Source organism: Salvia splendens, chromosome 3 (genome assembly GCF_004379255.2).
Source record: "Salvia splendens isolate huo1 chromosome 3, SspV2, whole genome shotgun sequence".
Lineage (NCBI taxonomy): Eukaryota > Viridiplantae > Streptophyta > Magnoliopsida > Lamiales > Lamiaceae > Salvia > Salvia splendens.
Genome location: NC_056034.1, coordinates 35,108,369 through 35,127,956, shown reverse-complemented (window position 1 = coordinate 35,127,956; position 19,588 = coordinate 35,108,369). Strand labels below are relative to the sequence as shown.

General features: G+C 39.3%; 2 protein-coding genes and 1 pseudogene across 3 annotated transcripts; 2 read left to right on the top strand and 1 right to left on the bottom strand.

Annotated features, from left to right (window-relative positions):
• Positions 1 to 1,199: 1,199 nt before the first annotated feature.
• On the top strand, positions 1,200 to 4,085 carry LOC121795785 (protein DETOXIFICATION 21-like). 2 transcript variants are annotated; one of them, XM_042194393.1, is made up of 9 exons: positions 1,200 to 1,357; positions 1,447 to 1,755; positions 2,085 to 2,626; positions 2,815 to 2,901; positions 2,980 to 3,036; positions 3,131 to 3,369; positions 3,459 to 3,577; positions 3,654 to 3,740; positions 3,832 to 4,085. In XM_042194393.1, exons 2-9 carry the CDS (start codon positions 1,510 to 1,512, stop codon positions 3,901 to 3,903), a joined length of 1,449 nt encoding a protein of 482 aa, XP_042050327.1. In that variant the 5' UTR covers positions 1,200 to 1,357; positions 1,447 to 1,509; the 3' UTR covers positions 3,904 to 4,085. The 2 variants fall into 2 exon arrangements, with proteins under 2 accessions (XP_042050327.1, XP_042050328.1); XM_042194394.1 differs by lacking the exon at positions 1,200 to 1,357 and having other exon boundaries at positions 1,372 to 1,755.
• Positions 4,086 to 7,930: 3,845 nt separating this feature from the next.
• LOC121795786 (tropinone reductase 1-like) lies at positions 7,931 to 9,566 on the bottom strand. Its single transcript, XM_042194395.1, has 5 exons — positions 9,447 to 9,566; positions 9,163 to 9,370; positions 8,884 to 9,100; positions 8,688 to 8,794; positions 7,931 to 8,288 (listed from the first exon to the last, which is right to left on the bottom strand). Exons 1-5 carry the CDS (start codon positions 9,533 to 9,535, stop codon positions 8,109 to 8,111), a joined length of 801 nt encoding a protein of 266 aa, XP_042050329.1. The 5' UTR covers positions 9,536 to 9,566; the 3' UTR covers positions 7,931 to 8,108.
• A 4,357-nt stretch (positions 9,567 to 13,923) lies between these two features.
• On the top strand, positions 13,924 to 17,418 carry LOC121796913 (annotated as a pseudogene).
• The last annotated feature ends 2,170 nt before the right edge of the window (positions 17,419 to 19,588 follow it).

Sequence of the window (19,588 nt, the reverse complement as noted above, 5' to 3'; positions counted from 1 at the left end):
TTCTCCACTTTAATTAAATTTATTATTTTTTTTATAGATCGAGTGCGCAGAATAGTCAAAGTGACTACTAATGTATAAAAGTAAATCTCATATTCCACTAACTTTTTCTACCAACTTTACTTTATAAAGTCAAATAATTTAATTCTTAAAGTTAAATTAATGTCGTTTTTAAATTTCGTTACTTTTATTTAATTCGTCTACTGCCTTGCAACAACTTCGTCAGTCTACAACCACAAGTTGCATATTGCAGTAATAAATGTGCAACAAAATCTACGTCACATAAAAGTTTAAGAATTTAAATAAAAAAGTAGTACTATTCAATCTTCATATTACATTTATATTAATCTGACTAACAAAACACCACATTTTCAGATGCACGAAATTTCGATCCCTTCACATACTAAGTACTAGTAGTATACCTACTTTTGTTTCAAAAGGTTTTGAATAACTTTTACTTTTCCATATAAAAATATCCTCAAATGAAATAATGTTGTCGGGCCAATATTAAATCAATTGGGTTCACTAAAAGTAAACCAATAATATACGGAGTCTTAATTAAATAACGTCACGACTCTTTAATTTGCTCTAAATGATGAATTTTTTTCTACTATACAAAAACCTAGTAATTAATACCTTACCATTAGTGTCATATCAAATTAATGTACATAATTCTTATTCTCTGTCCAATTAAATTAAGTTAAAATTTTAAGATACAAAAGATTAAGAAATTATGACGAAAAAAAGAAAGTATGAAAAATAAAAAGAGAATAAAATAGGTAATAAAATAAAGTAAAAGTGATTGTGAATTTTATTTTTTATCAAAAAGAAAAATGTCTCAACTTAATCAGAACATTCCAAAAAAGAATATGACACAACTTAATTATGACAGAGGCCGTACACGTTAAAAGTTCCTATAATTATGATCATGTATAAAACAATTGCATCTATGGCATCACAATAATTCATCAAATACACGTGGATTTAATAATTTAGAATTGTGTCAACCTCATTCCGCTTTAGAAAATTAGTCTTTTAGCAATAATCTACTCAAAAATGGATACCACGCTGAGAAAAAAAAAGGTAGTAAGATCTGATTGTAATCTTTCAGCAATATTAAAGTATTAATTAAGATTCATTATATCGAGGAGTATTTAATTTATAAGATTTTAAAAAAGTGTATATTTTTATAAAAAATTGGCAAGTGCAGAAATGCATCTCCACTCTCCAGTTGAGCTTGAGAGTGATTGAAATACTGGGACAGCTAGCTCATCACCGTAGTTATAAATGCCCTTTCAATACTGCATGAGAAGAGCATTGGAGAATTATTAGTCCACGAAGCTCACTGCCCTCTTTACACGTATAGCATCTCTCTATCGTTAATCTCAAGATTCGGGTTTCCGATCCATTTTTTCTTCCCTAAATCTACTTTTTCAACCTTTTTTTTAGTCCCAGGTTTTAATTTCTGCTGGAATCAAGAAAAGTTTCGATTTCGAGCTTGTTGGTGAGTAAATGGAAGGTGATCCTCGAGAGGCGCTGGTGAAGCCTGTTGAAGAAGAGGAGGTTGATCTGAAGACGAAGCTATGGGTGGAGAACAAGAAGATGTGGGTAGTCGCTGCACCGGCCATTTTCACTCGATTTTCCACCTTTGGAATAAATGTCATCAGCCAAGCATTTGTTGGCCACATCGGTGCTACTGAGCTTGCTGCCTATGCTCTTGTTTTCACTCTCCTTACTCGATTTGCCAACGGATTGCTGGTATTTTTTCACCTTCGTACCCTTTTCTTTTCTAGGAAAGACTAGTGTGTGTCTCTGTGTTAACAAGTCCACATAAGCATTAGTTTGGATTTTGATTTGGGATTTTTCTTTAATCTTCAGCCCTATGATGTGATATATGATGTTCAATTGATGCTTAGTTATCAAGAATTCTTTGTTTGAGATTAATGAATTGCTCGAAAGGGAGTTGGTGAATGAGAGTGTGTGTTTAATTGAGTGATACTAATATATATGGTTCTTGCTGGGCAAAGTATGAGTTCAATCTAGGAAACCAAGAGCATGTAATATTAGTTCGGATTTCGGATTTGCAGTTGGGAGCGGCCAATGGATTGGAAACGCTATGCGGGCAAGCTTATGGCGCGAGGCAGTATCACATGCTTGGAATATATCTCCAAAGATCATGGATTGTTTTGATTTGCCTCACCACTGCACTAGTGCCTGTCTATATTTTTGCAACCCCTATCCTGATAGCCCTAGGTCAGGATGAAGTTATTGCGAAAGAGGCGGGGAAGATCGCCCTCTGGTTCATCCCGGTCATATACTCTTACATCCTGTCATTTACCTGCCAGATGTACTTACAAGCGCAGAGCAAGAACATGATAATAACGTATTTGGCAGTGTTATCCTTGACAATCCACATTTTCCTGTCGTGGCTTTTAACCGTGAAGTATCATTTTGGTATACCTGGTGCAATGGTGTCCACTATCTTGGCCTACTGGATTCCAAACTTTGGCCAGCTAATTTTTGTCACTTGCGGAGGATGCCGTGAAACTTGGAATGGCTTTTCGACCTTAGCCTTCAAAGATCTTTGGCCAGTTATCAAATTTTCCATGTCATCCGGTGCCATGCTATGGTAAGGCTTTGCAAAAGATTCAAGAGCTCAAACTTGCATAGTAGTAGTACTATTATTTACCATGCAGGAATGATTTTTGATGATTAAGCATTTCGTATAACAAAAACCGAGGATTTTCATGGAAGTTTATTGTTCATTATGCAGTCCTCAGTCTACATCTTTAATTTCCTTGTTTCTTTTGGTGATAGTCTTGAGCTCTGGTACAATGCCATACTGATCCTTTTGACTGGAAATTTGAAGAATGCTAGGGTCGCGGTTGATGCTCTTTCGATCTGGTATTATTCACTCTGAACTCGTATTAATCTTGTTACCTCAGATTCATCATATAATTAAATATTGCTTCTGTCTTGTAGCCTTAATATCGTTGGCTGGGAAATGATGATATCTCTTGGTTTCTTATCTGCCGCAAGGTATGAAACTTTGCTTCATCCTATTGGTAACCCAACTTGTATTAGACTAGAGGAACTCGTTTTAAATGGATCATCTTCGTACTCTTTGTCATAGTGTACGGGTCTCAAATGAGCTTGGAAGGGGGGACTCTAAAGCTGCAAAGTTTTCTATTGTGAATATTGTCGTAACTTCAACGTCCGTGGGACTAGTGCTGTTCGTATTTTTCCTATTCTTTCGTGGACGTCTAGCTTACATATTCACAAACGAAGAAGATGTGGCTGTGGAAGTTGCTCACTTGTCTCCTCTGCTGGCATTCTCCATTCTCATGAATAGCGTTCAACCAGTTCTTTCTGGTAAGGCCTATAATCTTCTTCGCTGATCCGTCACATCTTTAACAATTGAAGAATACGCTGCATCTGATAGAATGTTTTCGACTGAACAGGTGTCGCAGTTGGGGCTGGGTGGCAGAGCGTTGTGGTATACGTCAACCTAGGATGTTATTATCTGATAGGAATTCCAATCGGGGTCGTGCTGGGTTATGTCATCAAGCTAGAAGTCGAGGTGAGTTTCCAGATCCCGTTGATCGCGTCTAGCCCCTTATAATGAGTCAAATTAATAAATTAAATGTTGTATATAGGGAGTATGGATTGGAATGCTGATGGGCACGTTGGTTCAAACGATAGTACTAATGATCATAACCAAGAGAACAGATTGGGATAAACAGGTAACCACTACTAACCCGTCCCGATTACTCCCACTTTCATAACAATCCGATAGGAAGTTGCTCATATGTCGCCTCTTCCGCAATTCTGCAGGTCTCAGCTGCGAGGACGAGACTCAAACGGTTTTTCGTGAACGATCAACCAAATGACGGGTCATCGGCCTGATTCCGGTCATATATCTCATTTTAACCTAGTCTCACATATTTATGTTTAGTTGCTTAAGTTGTCACATTAAGCCATACATTTTTGCCCCTTTATTTCTTGAAGGGGGTTTTGAGTGAGAGACTATGAATGTTCATCATCTTCTTTTATTGCAATGAAGTACTTTGATGTGGTTGAAGCTGCAACTGGATTAGTAATGATGGGCTTTTGGGATTTTTTGGAGTCGTCGTTCGTTTTTTGGGTCTAGTGGTTAGGACATTGGACTTTGAATCCAGTAACCCGAGTTCAAGTGTCGGCAGGACCTTATTTTTTTCTGTTTTCACATTTCGATCATCTAATATGCCTGTTTTGCAATTAGTACTAGAATAAAAATATTTATACAACAAAATAAACTACTCCCTCCGTTCCATTCAAGATGACCATTTTTTTATTTTTTGTTTGTCTCAATCAATATGACCACTTTCCAATTTTGAAAATAACTTACTCTTTCCTCATTAAAATATTCAACTACTTTTTTTCCTCTCTACTTTATTCCACCTAACAACACTTTCTAAAATCACGTATCACTCAAGAATGTGGTCATCTTGAGTGGGATGGATGGAGTATATAATTACTGAAGCTATTTCTTGTTTATCAATATTAAACAATATGATAACTCAGTAGTAATTGTTTTTCAACATACAGAACAACATACAGAAATGTGACATCAATCTCCAATAATGTCATATGTCAAATTTAGAGTATATTTTTTCTTCTTATTTTTCTAAAATCTTCTACTTCATATATTTTATGAAATTTCATTTAATAAAAATGTATGTAAAAGAATATCTCTGTTATCTCAACCAATAATAAACATTTCATTGAAGAGAATGGTTGAAATTAATGACATCTGGACTGTACAATAATTTAAATTGTCCAAATTACAATCAAAGAAATTACTTATATAAAACTACTACTTCATATATTAAGATCGTAAATAATATTTCTATCTATTCCTTAAAAATAGACCACATTTGCCATTTTGTGATGTCCCTTAAAAATAGACCAATTCTATTTAAGGAAATTTTTATCTCTCTAATGAGGTGAGTCTTATTCTCCACTAGTAGTACCCTCAATCGTTTTTTTTCTTTCTATCCTTATTAGTACTTTACAATTGCGCATTAAAATCCGTGTCATTTCAAGTGTTGTCTATTTTGGAGCATCCGCAATGGGGTGAACGATAGGCAGCCCGATGCCTCGGGCGCGCCATCTTCCGCCCACTGTGGGTGTGCGAACGATGCCCGATGCATCTTCCGCGCCCTATAGATCGTCCGCGAACGATACGCGGACGATAGGGCATCATCCGCCCCATCGTCCGCCCATTGTGGGCGACGCGGACGATGCAACGCGTTTTCGTTTTTTTTTTTAATTTTTTGTCTATTTAAACCTCGTTTGTCATTCTATTTTTCATACGAACATTTCTCTCATCTCTCACATTTCATACGAATATTTCGATAATCTCTCACAAACAAAATGAACCACGACGACAACTGGAGTACCTCGGAGGGCGTTAGTCAGACCTTGACACCAGTCTTATTCGATGCTGTCAATGACGCAATGGCGGATTGCTTAGCCGAAATGCAGCGCTTGGCGGCGGCGGTGGCGACGGAGCAGATCCCCAGGCCTATTCGACGTCGGACATTTGTCCGCCGCGAACACGCCGTAGCTCACGAATGTCTATTTGCAGACTATTTTGCCGAGCAACCACGGTGGGGCCCGACTGTTTTTCACATCCTGTTTAGAATGCATTGTTATCTTTTTCTCAGCATTGTTCAGACGTTGGAGTCACGTGATGAATACTTCCAGTATTGGGAAGATGGCATCGGTAGACCCGGACTTACGCCGTTGCAGAAGTGCACGGTTGCACTCCGGCAGTTGGCCTACGGCACTACGTAGGACATGTTCGACGAGTACCTTCACGTCGGGGAGACAACTGGCCGCGAGTACCTGAAGAGAATTTGTAGGGGAGTTGTGGAGGCTTACAACGACACATATTTGCGAAAGCTGACTGCTGTGGATTGCCAGGGCCTGATGAAGATGCACGAGACGGCATACGGCTTTCCTGGGATGCTAGTGAGCATCGACTGTATGCGCTGGGAGTGGAAGAATTGTCCGAGGGCGTGGAGAGGCCAATTTACTAGTGGATACAATGGCAGCCACCCGACGATGATCCTCGAAGCCGTCGCTGACCATCGGCTCTGGATCTGGCATGCTTACTTCGGTGTAGTGGGGTCGAACAACGATATCAACGTCCTCAACTCATCCACCCTCTTCACCGAGCAATGCAATGGCAACGGCCCGGCTATCGAGTTCACTGCCAACAGGCGCCAATATCACACGGGGTACTACTTGGCCGATGGCATATACCCAAGTTGGCCTATTTTTCTGAAGACAATCAGCTGCCCAATGGATGAGAAAAGAGTTTTATTTGCGCAAAAGCAGGAGGCGGCGCGGAAGGATGTGGAGCGGGCATTTGGTGTGCTCCAATCACGGTGGGCAATAGTGAAAGGGTCGGCGCGTCTCTGGTTCAAGGAAGTCATCGCCGATGTCATGTATGCGTGCATAATCTTGCACAACATGATAGTCGAACACGAAGGTGGAAGCGTCACCGATTGGGCCGATGATGAAGGTGGATCTAGCTCCAGCACGGCGACCGCGCCCCACGCTCGAGGATTACCGACGGGCTTCAATGAGGTTCTGTCTAGACAAGCCTCAATGCGCAACTAACAAGACCATGCTCAGCTAATGAACGACATGGTTGAAGAATGCGTATTTTTTTTAATTCGTATTGTACTGTATTAATTTTAAATGAAATGAAGGTTTTTTTTTTAATTTTTGTAGTTATTTAAATATCCAAATAAAGAAAATGCTTAGGGCGGTCTTTAGAGCGGCTTATAGGGCGCCCCACTGCATGTGGAAGGGTAGGAGGATAAAATGCTGACGTGGCGGTGCATAGGGCGGGCTTTAGGGCGTCCCTTAGGGCGCCCCATTGCTAATGCTCTTATAGGGACGAATGCAGTACAATACAAAGGATATAAATGACGGACGGAAGTTGATTGTCGCCGAATTGACTTACAAATCAATACTCCCTCCGTCCCCTAATATTTGTCTCATTTTGAATCGACACAAATTTTAAGAAACGTAATAGAAAATGAGTTGAAAAAGTTAATATAATATGAATCCTACTTTTATATATTAGTTTTATAATAAAATGTGAGTGATAATGAGTTAGGGTAATACAAAGTTCACTACCAAAAATAATAAAATTGAAGTGGGACAGATAATTAATAAGGGACGGATTAAAATGATAAACTGGGACACATAAGTGAGTACGAATGAAGTACTGAAAATGATCACATAACCCATTTATGGACGTAGAAAATATGATATTGAGATATAAGATTATGAACTTCAAATTTCATAGTAATAATTACTACCATCATTTAACTAAGGTTTAACTTTTGTTCAAATTTTACAAGTACGTGCCCGCTCCAATTCCGTACATGTAATAGTGTGAAAGATAAACCAGTAATGAAAAACAAAATTCTACCAGAATCATTTTGAACCAAGGAATTGGATTATAGTTCTACAGTTCTACTATTATGTGCCATCAAAATGAGTGAACTCTATCTGAACACCCTATGGGCCAATCCATTAGGTCGGCGACCATTATGGGCCCAACCCATTAAACAATGGGCCCCATAATCTCATAAAGGGCCCCATTTTCTGTTGGACAGAGCCCTAACCAATCAATCACAATGTTGGCCCATATCAAAGGGGACATTTATGGAGGTTAGGGTAATAAGAAGGATGATTGATTGATGTCATCTTATATTATATTACACACTATATTTTAATTTAAATATAATTATTTAATTACAAAAATTACTTCGCTAAATTTAAATTTACATCCATATCCATTTAATCTTGACTCGTCAAATAAACTGGACACCACTCTTTGTGATTATGAAGATAGACAATAATGTCAAAATACAATCAAGAAAATGATATTGTTTTTAAAATAAAATCATGATTTAAAAAAATCATGAATAACTATTAGCTGTTCCAATTGCGGTTGGTGCAGCCTCTAGGGTTGATACAAATAACACATTTTACTAAACAACACATTTAGGTAGGGGAAAAATAATAATAATAATACTACCAATAGCTCAAGCACTAGAAGTGAAGCCACCATCAACATAAATAACTTGGCCGGTAATATAAGAAGCCGCCGGAAGGCAGAGGAATGCCGTCAAAGGCGATATCTCGTCCGGTTCGGCTATGGGCCGGATCGGAGTTCGGGCCATCAGCGGCCCAAACATACTTTGTATGCACACGTCTATATCTTCCTGTACACAACACAAAAATAACAGCTAATTCAGATTGAAACTTGTTTGATTTGATGCAATAAAGTTGTTAGACACTTTGCGATATTTAAGCACATAAGATAAAAACTTGGGGTCCCATTTTTGGATGTGTGGTGGTGAACTAGTGAACTTTTCAAAGAAAGTCATCACTTTGAAAGTTGAAATGGATAAATTCTATAAAAAGAAAAGAAATCACATTGTCACACCTATGTCCCATAAGAGAAAATTTAAAGTCCTTGTTATTTATCATCAAGCAACCAATTGAGATGTTGATTGGCTTGATGATTAATGCTGCCAATCGACTATTTTAATATATTTTCATTGTTATTAAGTTTGAAAAATTAAATGTAACTTGAAAATAAGAAGGGATAGAAGTGGTACAGGTTTGACAATAGTGGTGTTGACTGCCCATGGCGCCACTGTGTTAACTCTAATGTTGTCTTTTGCCCACTCATAAGCCAAATTCTTTGTCAATTGATTTATGGCACCTGCACAATGTTAATGACATATTATTGAATTAATGTGAGGCTAATTATTAATATAAATTAAATTAAATAAGTAAAGAAAGAGGTGTTGCCTTTGGAAGCGGAATAGACAGCGAGCGCGGGAAGCGCAGTTGTGCCGGCGACGGAGGAGATAAAGACGATATTGCCCCTGCCGGAAGCTTTAAGCAGAGGGTGTGCCATTTGGGAGAGATGATAGGGTGACTCCAAATTTGTTCCTATTATTTGCCAAAAGTCTTCCTCATCATGCTCCATTGCTCTTTTCATTATGCTTATTGCAGCATTGTTGATCTATTCAATTAATGCAATCAATCAATTGCAAATTTGCAATACAATTAATTGAAATGACTTACAAGAATGTTGAGCTTGCCATCGAAGAGTGAAGCCACGGTTTGCATTAGTTCTTGTCTTTGTGTTCTTGAAGTTAGATCACAAACCGAGCCACTCACTTGATACCCTTTGGCTTTCCATTGTTGAACTCTTTCATCTAGCTCCTTCTTGTTTCTTGAACATGTGTGGATTCTTGCACCGAATCCCGCTAGCTCTTCCACTATCGCCCGTCTTCAATTCAAAACATAACACAACATAAGGCGAAGCTCAGAATGGAAAAACAAGACTATTTTTCGAGAAAACTTACCCGATGCCTCTAGTTCCACCCGTCACAACCGCGGACATGCCCTTGAGTGACCATTTCTCTTCTCTGCTCACCTCTTTCGTCACTTCCATTGCTACAATTCAATTACTTGAAGTGAAGTGATTTAATTAGCTATGTTTTGGCTCTTATTTATAGGGGATGATGACGACAAATTGCTTGCCCAAAAAGTAACAAGTGGCCCAATTTGCCCAACATTTTGGTCGCTGGTTCTAACATTTGGATTTATTTCTTGCCCAAAACTACTCTCCAATAAGTATTTTTCTTTTTTACTTACTTTCCAATGATTTTGTGGGAATTACATGTTTAGTTTTGTCCTTTCTCATCATTTTATATTCTTTTTGAAATGAATCAATCTTTTCATATTTTCAACCAAACATTTCAAGCGAATCTTTCTTTGGTATATGCAATGCAATATAAATACAATATTTGATTCCTATGTAATTCATGTTGGGTCCCTCAAATCAAATCCTGTTGATATGATAAGGGAAACTCACTGTTCTCATTGCTGTTGGGCTGTCTAGCAAGAACGAATGGCCTTTATCAAACGACACATTCTCACATAAATGCATGCGCCTCACATGTTTCAAACTCTGTCCCTCTGTTAATTTCTTTTTCAATTGGAGTACATTAGATAAATATAAATAAAACATCAAGTACTGTGTGCTCGGTATGTCGACCGAAACATTACTTAGCACGAGTTGCTCCGTAATTATTTAGCGCCAAAGCCTACCGAGGACACTACAATTTGTTTGGTATGTGCCCACCGACTATGACTTGTACTGAGCAAGGCGTTGCTTGGTATAATTAATTTTTTAAACAAGGCATTGTACGTGTGCACTTGGTAAATGTCTTAACTTTTCCCATTTCTCTTACTCGGATTTGTTGGGCTCAGTGATGTAGACAAATGCTCTACTAGGTTATCGGTAAGTGCTCAGTGATTGGTGAGTGTTCATGATGCTGGTAAACGATGCTTGCTAAAGTCTGTCTTATTTGGAATTTTCCACAATGATTTCATTTCAAAATTAACTCAACATGTTTTGTGATTATAATTCTGGCAACATGATCTTAATGGGATATGTGCTAAGTTAGGGTGCACAAAAGGCATTGCAATTCACACTCATTTTGCCAAAAAGTAGTCTAGTTTTGCATTTTTGTTTGTCTACTAAAAGTAATTTACTTTTATTTTTTTTAACCTTTATTACAACACGTTACAATCTTGATGTGTGCCTTACTATCTACTAACATTAATCCACTATTTTTTTTCTCTCTCCTATATTACCTACCATCTCGCAGTGAAACTCATGTCGTCTCAAAAGTCACTATTTTAGGGCACCTAGGAAGTATAATTTAAACTGAACTTTATAAATTTTGCTTTGAAGAAAACAAGTTACTTAAAGAAATTTAAACTCAACTTCATGCACGTATACATTGCATTACAATTGGGTAGAAATCAAAGGAATTAGATTAATTGTTGGGGTGAGTTTTAAAGTGAAAAAACAAATATGGAGATTATTAATTATAAGAAAGCTGTGTTTGTTATGAACGGGGGACATGTTATATGCAAATTTCATGTGATGGATGGTGTGTGTGACCTATATTTGATTTGGACGCCAACAAACTATCCTTACTTTTTAACATTATATAACTGCATAAATTGGACCAACGGAAGCAATGTCTATTTGTTGTTGTACAACTCATTTATATGGAATTTGTTAGAGCATCTCCAATGCCGGCGTCAAAATCGCGACGCCGATTTTTCGCCGACGCCGGTTCTGACGCCGAACCATTGGAACCGGCGTCGGCGAAATCGGCGTGGCCATGCCGATTCGCGCGATGACGCCGGTTCCGACGCCGATCCTCACGACGCCATTGTGGGTCCCGGATCGGCGTCAAACCGGCGTCAGATTTTATTTTTTATTTTTTTTTCTTTTGAAAACACTATATATACGCGCTTTGAACGTCATTTTCATTCGCACCACTTGTTTTAACGAGTATTCTCTCTACCTTACTTTCTGTTCAAGATCAATAACGAGCAATGGAGAACAACTACGAAGGTACTCCAGTGACTCCCGGGGGATGGTCTCAGACTCCCCCGCCTCCCGGTGTAGGGTCTCAGACGCCCCCGACTCCCGGGGTAGGGTCCCATACTTCCCCGGCTCCTGGGGGAGGTGGTTGGCCTCCGATGACCGGGTACTACAACATGTACCCGTGGCAGCAGATGATGCCGGGGTGGGCACCCGGCATGCAGCCCCCTATGCAGATGATGCCGGGGTGGGCACCCGGGATGCAGCCACCGGCGCAGCAGATGATTCCACCGGCGCAGCAGATGATTCCCCCAGCGCAGGGGACGCACGGGGGGGACAACGCCTATCGGCCGACTTTTGATTTTTCCACCGGTTCTTCACACACATCGACCCCAACGGATGCACAGTATACGGAGACCTTCTCCTTAGCGGACTTGGGTTTTGATATGAACGAGGTTCCGAAAACTCTCATTCAAAGCCAGGGAGTAGGGCGGGGTAAGAAGAAGGGCAAGGCCAAGAAGGTCGGCGAGTCGTCGCAGCCGGAGGCCGAAATCCGGGGCCGGAGGAAGTGGACGGACGCGGAGAACGTTGCGGTTGCCAAGGCGTGGGTGAGTGTCTGCGACGATCCTCTCGTTTCGAACAACCAGAGGATCGTCAACTTGTGGGCCAAGATAGCCGCAGCCTACAGGGCATTTTGCCCTGAAGGGAGACCGTGCACCGGGGAGGAGGTCCGGAAGTGCTGGGACCGAATCAGGTCTGGCGTCTCTCGATTTTCGGGTTTGTACGCCAACGCCCTCCGCATGCAGACCAGTGGCCAAACAGAGGAAGACTGCAGGAGGATTGCGGAGAGAGCCTACCCCGATCCGCAGAAGAAGTACTATGAGTTCACCTACTGGAACTGCTACGTTGTGCTCAACGAGTCGGAGAAATTCTAGGCAGGCGTTGACGCTGGCTGGCCGAAGTGGCAGAAACTGAACTATACCGGAGATTATAGCGGCAGCAGCGGTGGTTCGACAGACCTCCCCGAGACGGCCCAGGAGGTCCCGACTCCTCGTTCGTTCGGTCGCCGACCTCACCCGGTTGGCCAAAAGCGGGCGCAACAGGTTGCGAGGGGGGGCACCCCGAGTTCCCAGGGGGTCCATTCGACATCCCCCTCGGCAGGTCTACCGAGGAGCTCAAATTCTTCGCGCGCCAACAAACGCGCGCTCAAATGGTGAAGACCTTAGCCGACTTCCAAGCGGCGGTGGACCCCGAGGTGAAGGATTTTCTTCGTGTATTGCTCCAGAGCCAGCGTGAAGAATTGGAGGCGATGAGGAGGGACACCGGCGGGAATAGCCGCGGCGTAGGTGGCGACGGAGGCAGCGGCGACGACGGTGAAGAAGAGCTGGGCGACGAGAGGACGGCGGCGAGGAGTGATTTTGTTTTACTTTTTTAAATTAATGTACTTTTTAATTTTTGTACTTTTTTTTAAATTATTGTATTTTTTTTTAAATTAATGTACTTTTTAAGTTTTAATATTATTATTCGAATTTTCCGTATTTGTCTCGTAAATTAAATTCCGTATGTTGATACGAGTGTAAATTAAATTATATAATTGTTATTAGTGATGTGGATAGGTAGTGTGAAGGCTATGTGAGGGCTATTTGATGTCCAGTTGATGTGGCAAGCTGATGTGGCAGGAGAATTATAGTGTTGATGATGTGGCAGTGTGAAGGCTATGTGAGGGCTATTTGACGTCCAGTCTTACTGGAGATGCTGTTAACATAAATTTGCTTATGTGGAGAAGTATGGGGAAATTAAAAGAAGTGCTACAAAAGGATTTTTATCTTTAGATGCCAATTGCTACATAAGATATCGATAAAGAAAAAAAAATTACTCGTTACTCCTACAAGAGAGGGCAAGAAAATACTCCTACCATTAATCCATCTCGAACATATGCAGTTCCTATGCAGTCGCTCAATAACAAGTTTCGTACCCCACGCCCAACCGGTGGCTTCTTACGCAAATACAACCAAGTATCATGGCCTGACGATCAGCTTGTCAAATACTCCCTCCATCACTTAAAAATAGACCACATATTTCATTTTGGAATGTCCCGTGAAAATAGACCAATGCTATTTAAAGAACTTTTTTTTCTCTAATGAGGTGGGTCTCATACCTACTAACAATATTTCAATCATTTTTTCTTTCTGTCTCTGTCTTACTTTACCAATTGTGTATTAAAATTCATGCCGTTTCAAATGTTGTCTATTTTTCAGGGATGGAGGGAGTAAATTAACAACTGAATCAGCCTCACGATATACGACCCATTTTGCCACACATACCCCAAATATTTCGAACGAGAGTGGAGCAACTTTCATTTCCTCTATCCGAGTTGATAGTAAAGACCACAACTTGTTGTCAAAATAAAGAACTAAAGATAGCATATGACAAAAATGAAGAAAAATAATGCTGAGACAATAAAAGCAATGAAAAGAACGTTTCAATCAGGTCTGAGTTTATTGGTAGGTAAATTTAGGGGCAGCCAAATGAGATCAAATTATGTATGGTCTGAGAGTTTGAGAAAATGATAAGGAGGTGCGGGCCGGGCCTGCTACAAGGTGCTTGTACTTTCCGACAATAAAACTCTTGGATGGGGTCTTGTACCCTCTTGGTAATCTTGATTAATTTTTCATTGTTAATTATCGAGACGAGACGACAAGTTATGACCCCATGACTGAAAATTTCACTAGTTGAGATGTTCGAGTTTCAACAACGCTTTGGCGATTGCTTGTCCCAATACCATTTCTTGTTTCCTTTTCAAATTTTCCAAATCAACAATGCATGTTCGAGTTTTTGATGAAAATTTTATTCAAGATTTTGCTTCCACTACTTAAGTATATCGTGATTGAGTTTAATATTTCTACCTAAGTTATATGTACAAACTTTTTTGGGTTGCCTTTGTTATCTTATTTGTTTTGAGTTGAAGCAATTTTGTAGGGTTTAACCAGAGCAAACAATTTACAAATTTCACCCTTCAAAGAAATGGCAAGGGGGAAATTCTTATATTTTTTTTACGAACAATGAAATAAAATGCAAGTATTATGTTCTTTTATTCCTTAATTAGTCTTTGCTTCGGTTTAGAATCCTAATAGAAAACTAACAAATTATAACAACTTTGAGAGAAGTATCGAGGTGCGTTGCCTCAATTTTCAGAAGTTGCAAGTTGAGACGCTTCTCTTCATGAAGAACAAACGCATGGTCGCCCTTCGTCCCATTAAAATTTTAATTATATAATTTTCAGTTTTAAATTAATTTAACTTTCATTACTTATAAATAGTGTCATTTTTTATAATGAAAAAAAAATAGATTGTGTGATGGAGTATGTGGTTAGTTGGTTACTAGCTAGATTCTGATGTTAAGCTTTATTTGAGGGAATAATAACGTGACATATAATTTGATATCTAATAGGAAATAACAACTTGTCAGATTTATATTATAAGGGGTGCAGATTAATTACCAATGCCCTTATCACATCAATGTGAAGAATCGTAACATTTCACGCAAGATCTTCTATTACTATCTATGTTACATCACATATTATCCACACATTAAGACTTCATTAAGCATATTTTTACTGTCAAATTATTATAATAAAAATATATTATATCAAATGGACATATATATAGCAAAATATATGAATAATATATTTCATATTACTGTATATTTTAGGGTTATTAGTTGAAAAATCATGAACTATTGTCAAAATTTAGTATTTCCCACTACTTTTAAAGATGGTCAGATAAATCACGAACTTTAACAATTGAATTTTTCACAGTGATTATTTTCAGTCATGGCTAAAACTATCATGAATTAATTAATCTCATGTGGCAGCATATTTGTCATTTCTGAAAACACATGTATTAATAAATCTCATGTGGGCATATTAATTTCTAAGTAACGATGAATATTATTTACATCTGAATTTTGATTAGGTGTATTACCACCAAGGACGGACTTAGCTTTCGCCAAACTGCCGCTCCAGCGGGGGCTTAGCCGACGCCGAACCCAATATCCTTGCAAATGTCGCCACGACCGCCCATTGCTTCCGGATGTCATGCATGATACGTCTTTTAGAAGAAGAAAGGGGGAGAGAAGTAGTTGTGAGGGAAAAGATATTGAGCTCCACCCATCTCGTGTGTTATTCAAATATTCAAATACTAGGGTTTAACCTTATACCTATGGTACCGTGCGAATTTCAAGTCATTTTTCACAGACGCAATGCGAATTAAATACGCATAAATTATTCAATTATTAGGATTTAACCTTATGTTTATGGTATGCCAGAATGACTTCTCGGCTCGATTTGCAAATACCGTGCGAATTTCAAGTCATTCTAACACAAAATGTTTTTGGCCCATTTCGGCGTCTATGCAAAAACTGCATCACTTAATTTAAAACATAATTATATCCTATAAATTAATTAATTAAATAATCACAAACTATTGCATCTATACACTAAAATCTAAGGTCTAAGAGAATAAAAAAAGCATATCTCTTTCACATATTGAGTCTCCGGTAGCGTGCGACCCGGAGAGACGCTGGCGATGATGGGGCCGTCGAGCAACGACAAGACCACCCTGCTTATAGCCCTCGAATGCCATCTCTCCGGTACCATCACCTTCAACGGACAGCCCTTCTCGAATGCGATGAAACGCAAGATCGGCTTCGTCACCCATGACGACGTGCTCTACCCTCACTTGACTGTAATAGAGACACTAGTCTACACGGTCCTCTTTCGCTACTCTGATGAAGGCGAACAAAGTTCGGCAAACTGAGGTTGTGGTTGTGCAGCTTGCGCTGTTGAGGTGCCAGAATAGCATCATCGGTGGACAACTCGAAAGGGGGGTATACGGGGGCGAGAGGAAATGGGTGAGCATCGAGAGGAGATGCTCATCAATCCGAGCTTATTGTTCCTGGATGACCCAACCTCGAGATTAGACTAAACCACCGCTTAAAGGATGGTTTCCACAGTGGTGATGACTATTCACCAGCCCTCGAGCAGGCTCTTCTATACAAGATACTTTTGCTCTCGAATGGGAATCCGATGTACTTCGGCAAATGAGCCCATGTGTTGGACTACTTTTCCAGTGTGGGGTTTGCCCCATGGGTTGCCATGAACCCGACTGATTTCTTGCTGGATCTAGCAAATGGTATGATTTTTTTGTTTTTCTTGTGTAGTGATTGAGTTAGTTAGTGGTGAGTTTGTTGCATATCTTGTAGGAGTGGCAATGGGAGATACCAATGAAGACCAACTGCCACTATGTGGTCAGAGCTATCAGCCAACGTTGATGATAGTGGTGTTCTTCCAGCCGATGATAGGCGTTGGTCAAATCCATGGATGGCTCAATCCTGGTGAGAGGGGGGGTCAAAGAGAGGATTGTGGAGGTCTTGGTTGCTGCCCTTGTCCGTGGACTCCTTTGGTGGCAATCCAACATCGACCACTTGCAAGACCAGGTTTTTGAGTTAGTTTGAAAATACTAATTACTACTATTGTATACTAATTAACCCTTTCTTTTTGTGATTGATAATGTGTATACAAGTGGGGCTCCTATTCTTCTATTCTGAGCTTTAGGGGTTCTACCCCATGTTCCAGGCCGTCTTCACATGCACTCAAGAGCGCATGATGCTCACGAAAGAGCAAGCATCGTGCATGTACTGCCTCTCATCCCATAGATCTAATCCTCCCCACCATCTTCTATATCGTGACTTACACCATGGCGGGCCTCAAGCACACTGTTGGATCCTTCTTCTCAGGCCTCTTCGTGCTTCTCTACAGTGTCATGTGCACCCAAGGGCTCGGCTTCGCCATTGGGGTAGCCGTGATGGACGAAAAGTCTGTCGTCACGCTTGGAGCCATCATCGTGATCACGTTTCTACCTAGAATATAATCCTAAACAAGCAAATAGTAAGAGATCCATCTCTTGATAGTGTACAACATAAACTACTCTAAAACAACAAGCAAAGTTCCATCATTTACCTTTAGTTCGCCGCGACCAATGGCTTCTCCTCTGCAGATGGCTGAGTCGTCTCGAGTTGTGATTCTTCTTCATTCTTCTTCTTCATTTTGCATGGACCAACATATTACTCCATTCGTCCCACCATAAGCGACATGTATTCTTTTTAGGACGCCCCACCTAAAGTGGGTTATTTCTTTTTTTTGGCAAAATATAATGCATTTACTTTCTCCTATTTTCTTTTCTCTTTACTCATCTACTTTATTCTCTCTAATAATTTATTTTCTTTCCACTAACTCTCTAAACATCATTTTCTTAAATCTCATGTTTAAAAGAATTATCTTGCTTATTGCGGCACGGAAGGAGTACAATTAAAATTTTGATTATATAATTTTCATTATTTAATTAATTCAACTTTATTACTTATACATGATGTAATTTTTTATAATTAAAAATGAAAATAATTGATTGTGGTATAATTTCATATATATGGTTACTAGAGTTCTGATGTTATGCTTAATTTGATAGGAATATTACTAACGTTACAGAGTTATATCATAACTTGGGATTCAAGGGGTACAATATTACCAATGTCCTTATCACCTCAATGTGGACGTTAGGAAAAATCGTAACATTTCACAGAAGATCTTCTATTAATAGCTATGTTCAGTGGCGGAGCCAGAGATTTCATAATGGGGGTCCAAAATTCACTTCTCATATCATGTACAATAGCTTTCGTTGTCTCAACAGCAAATGCATTTATAATATCTCTCTTAATATCTGGTGATGTAAGTTTGAGATTGTCTGGAGCATTTTTTAGCACAACACTAGCTATCTCTTCATTGCAAGAAGAAATAACTTTCAAGAACTCAAGAAAATTACCTTGATTTAATGATTCTTCTGACTTATCATGACCGCGGAAAGGCAATCCTTGCATTATAAGATAACGAAGAGAAATAATCGTTGCATTTAATCGCAGGCGGTAGTCAAGCTTAGACTGTGTTGACTGTTTTGCCAAAGAGACCTCAATGTGTTGGGCTTGATTCATCAAATCCTCACATGCTAATCTGCACCTGTTATGAGCACTTTTATGGTTTCCAACATGATCTCTTAATCTTTCTTTCTTGCGCCAGACCGTAAATCCCCCTGATACAAAAGCATCTTGTCCATTTCCGTGGAGTCTTGAAAAAAGATAGCAATATAAACAAAAAGCTGCTTCCTTTGTAACACTATATTCCAACCAATCCTTAAATTCATCAAACTAATGTGAGACAAATTTACGTTTTCGATTTCCATCTACTATAGGACGAAAATCATGATTACGTGGTTGACACGGACCTTTAAGTAAGTAAGCTCTGCGAAGTTGTTCTATTAAATTTGGTGGATAACTCATTATATCAGGTCGTTCTCCTGGATCACTTGGAAGATTCTCTAAATCAACCTTACTTTTATCTTCATTCGATAATTCTTGAGGTTGAAGAAATGAAGGTTCAACTGATGAAGAATCAACGGAAGAAAGTTTCTTGAAATAACGATCCATATACCTACAAAAATAGTCAACACTGATTAAGTTCAAAATATTTAATATTTTCTGTATGCAAAACTATTAACACACACATCAAATAAAGAATTGGAGTTATAAAATTCCAACTACAGAACCACCGTAGTCCGTAGCCATTGAATTACATAAGCTATCTTCTTTCTCCCCCTTTGAATTATTATTGCAGCCAAACAAAAAAACAACCTATGTAGAAAAATTAATTGAATTATATTTGAGTTTTGAATATACCTAGTTCTAGTTTACCAGATTTCAGACTTGGAACGACAGAATGAATACGCTAAATTCAGACTTGGATTGGAACGGCAGAATGAATACGCTAAATTAAGAGGCACGATTCATATATATTTTGCTGAAACCTATCTCTAATATTATATTTATTATAAATTATAATTATTGTGAAATTACTAAAATACCCCTAAGTTTTTTAAGAATTAGTGGGGGGACCATGGGCCCCCCTGGCCCCACCCTCCCTCCGCCCCTGGCTATGTTACATCACATATTATCCACATCACTCATCACATGTATAGTATAGGTGCACGCGGA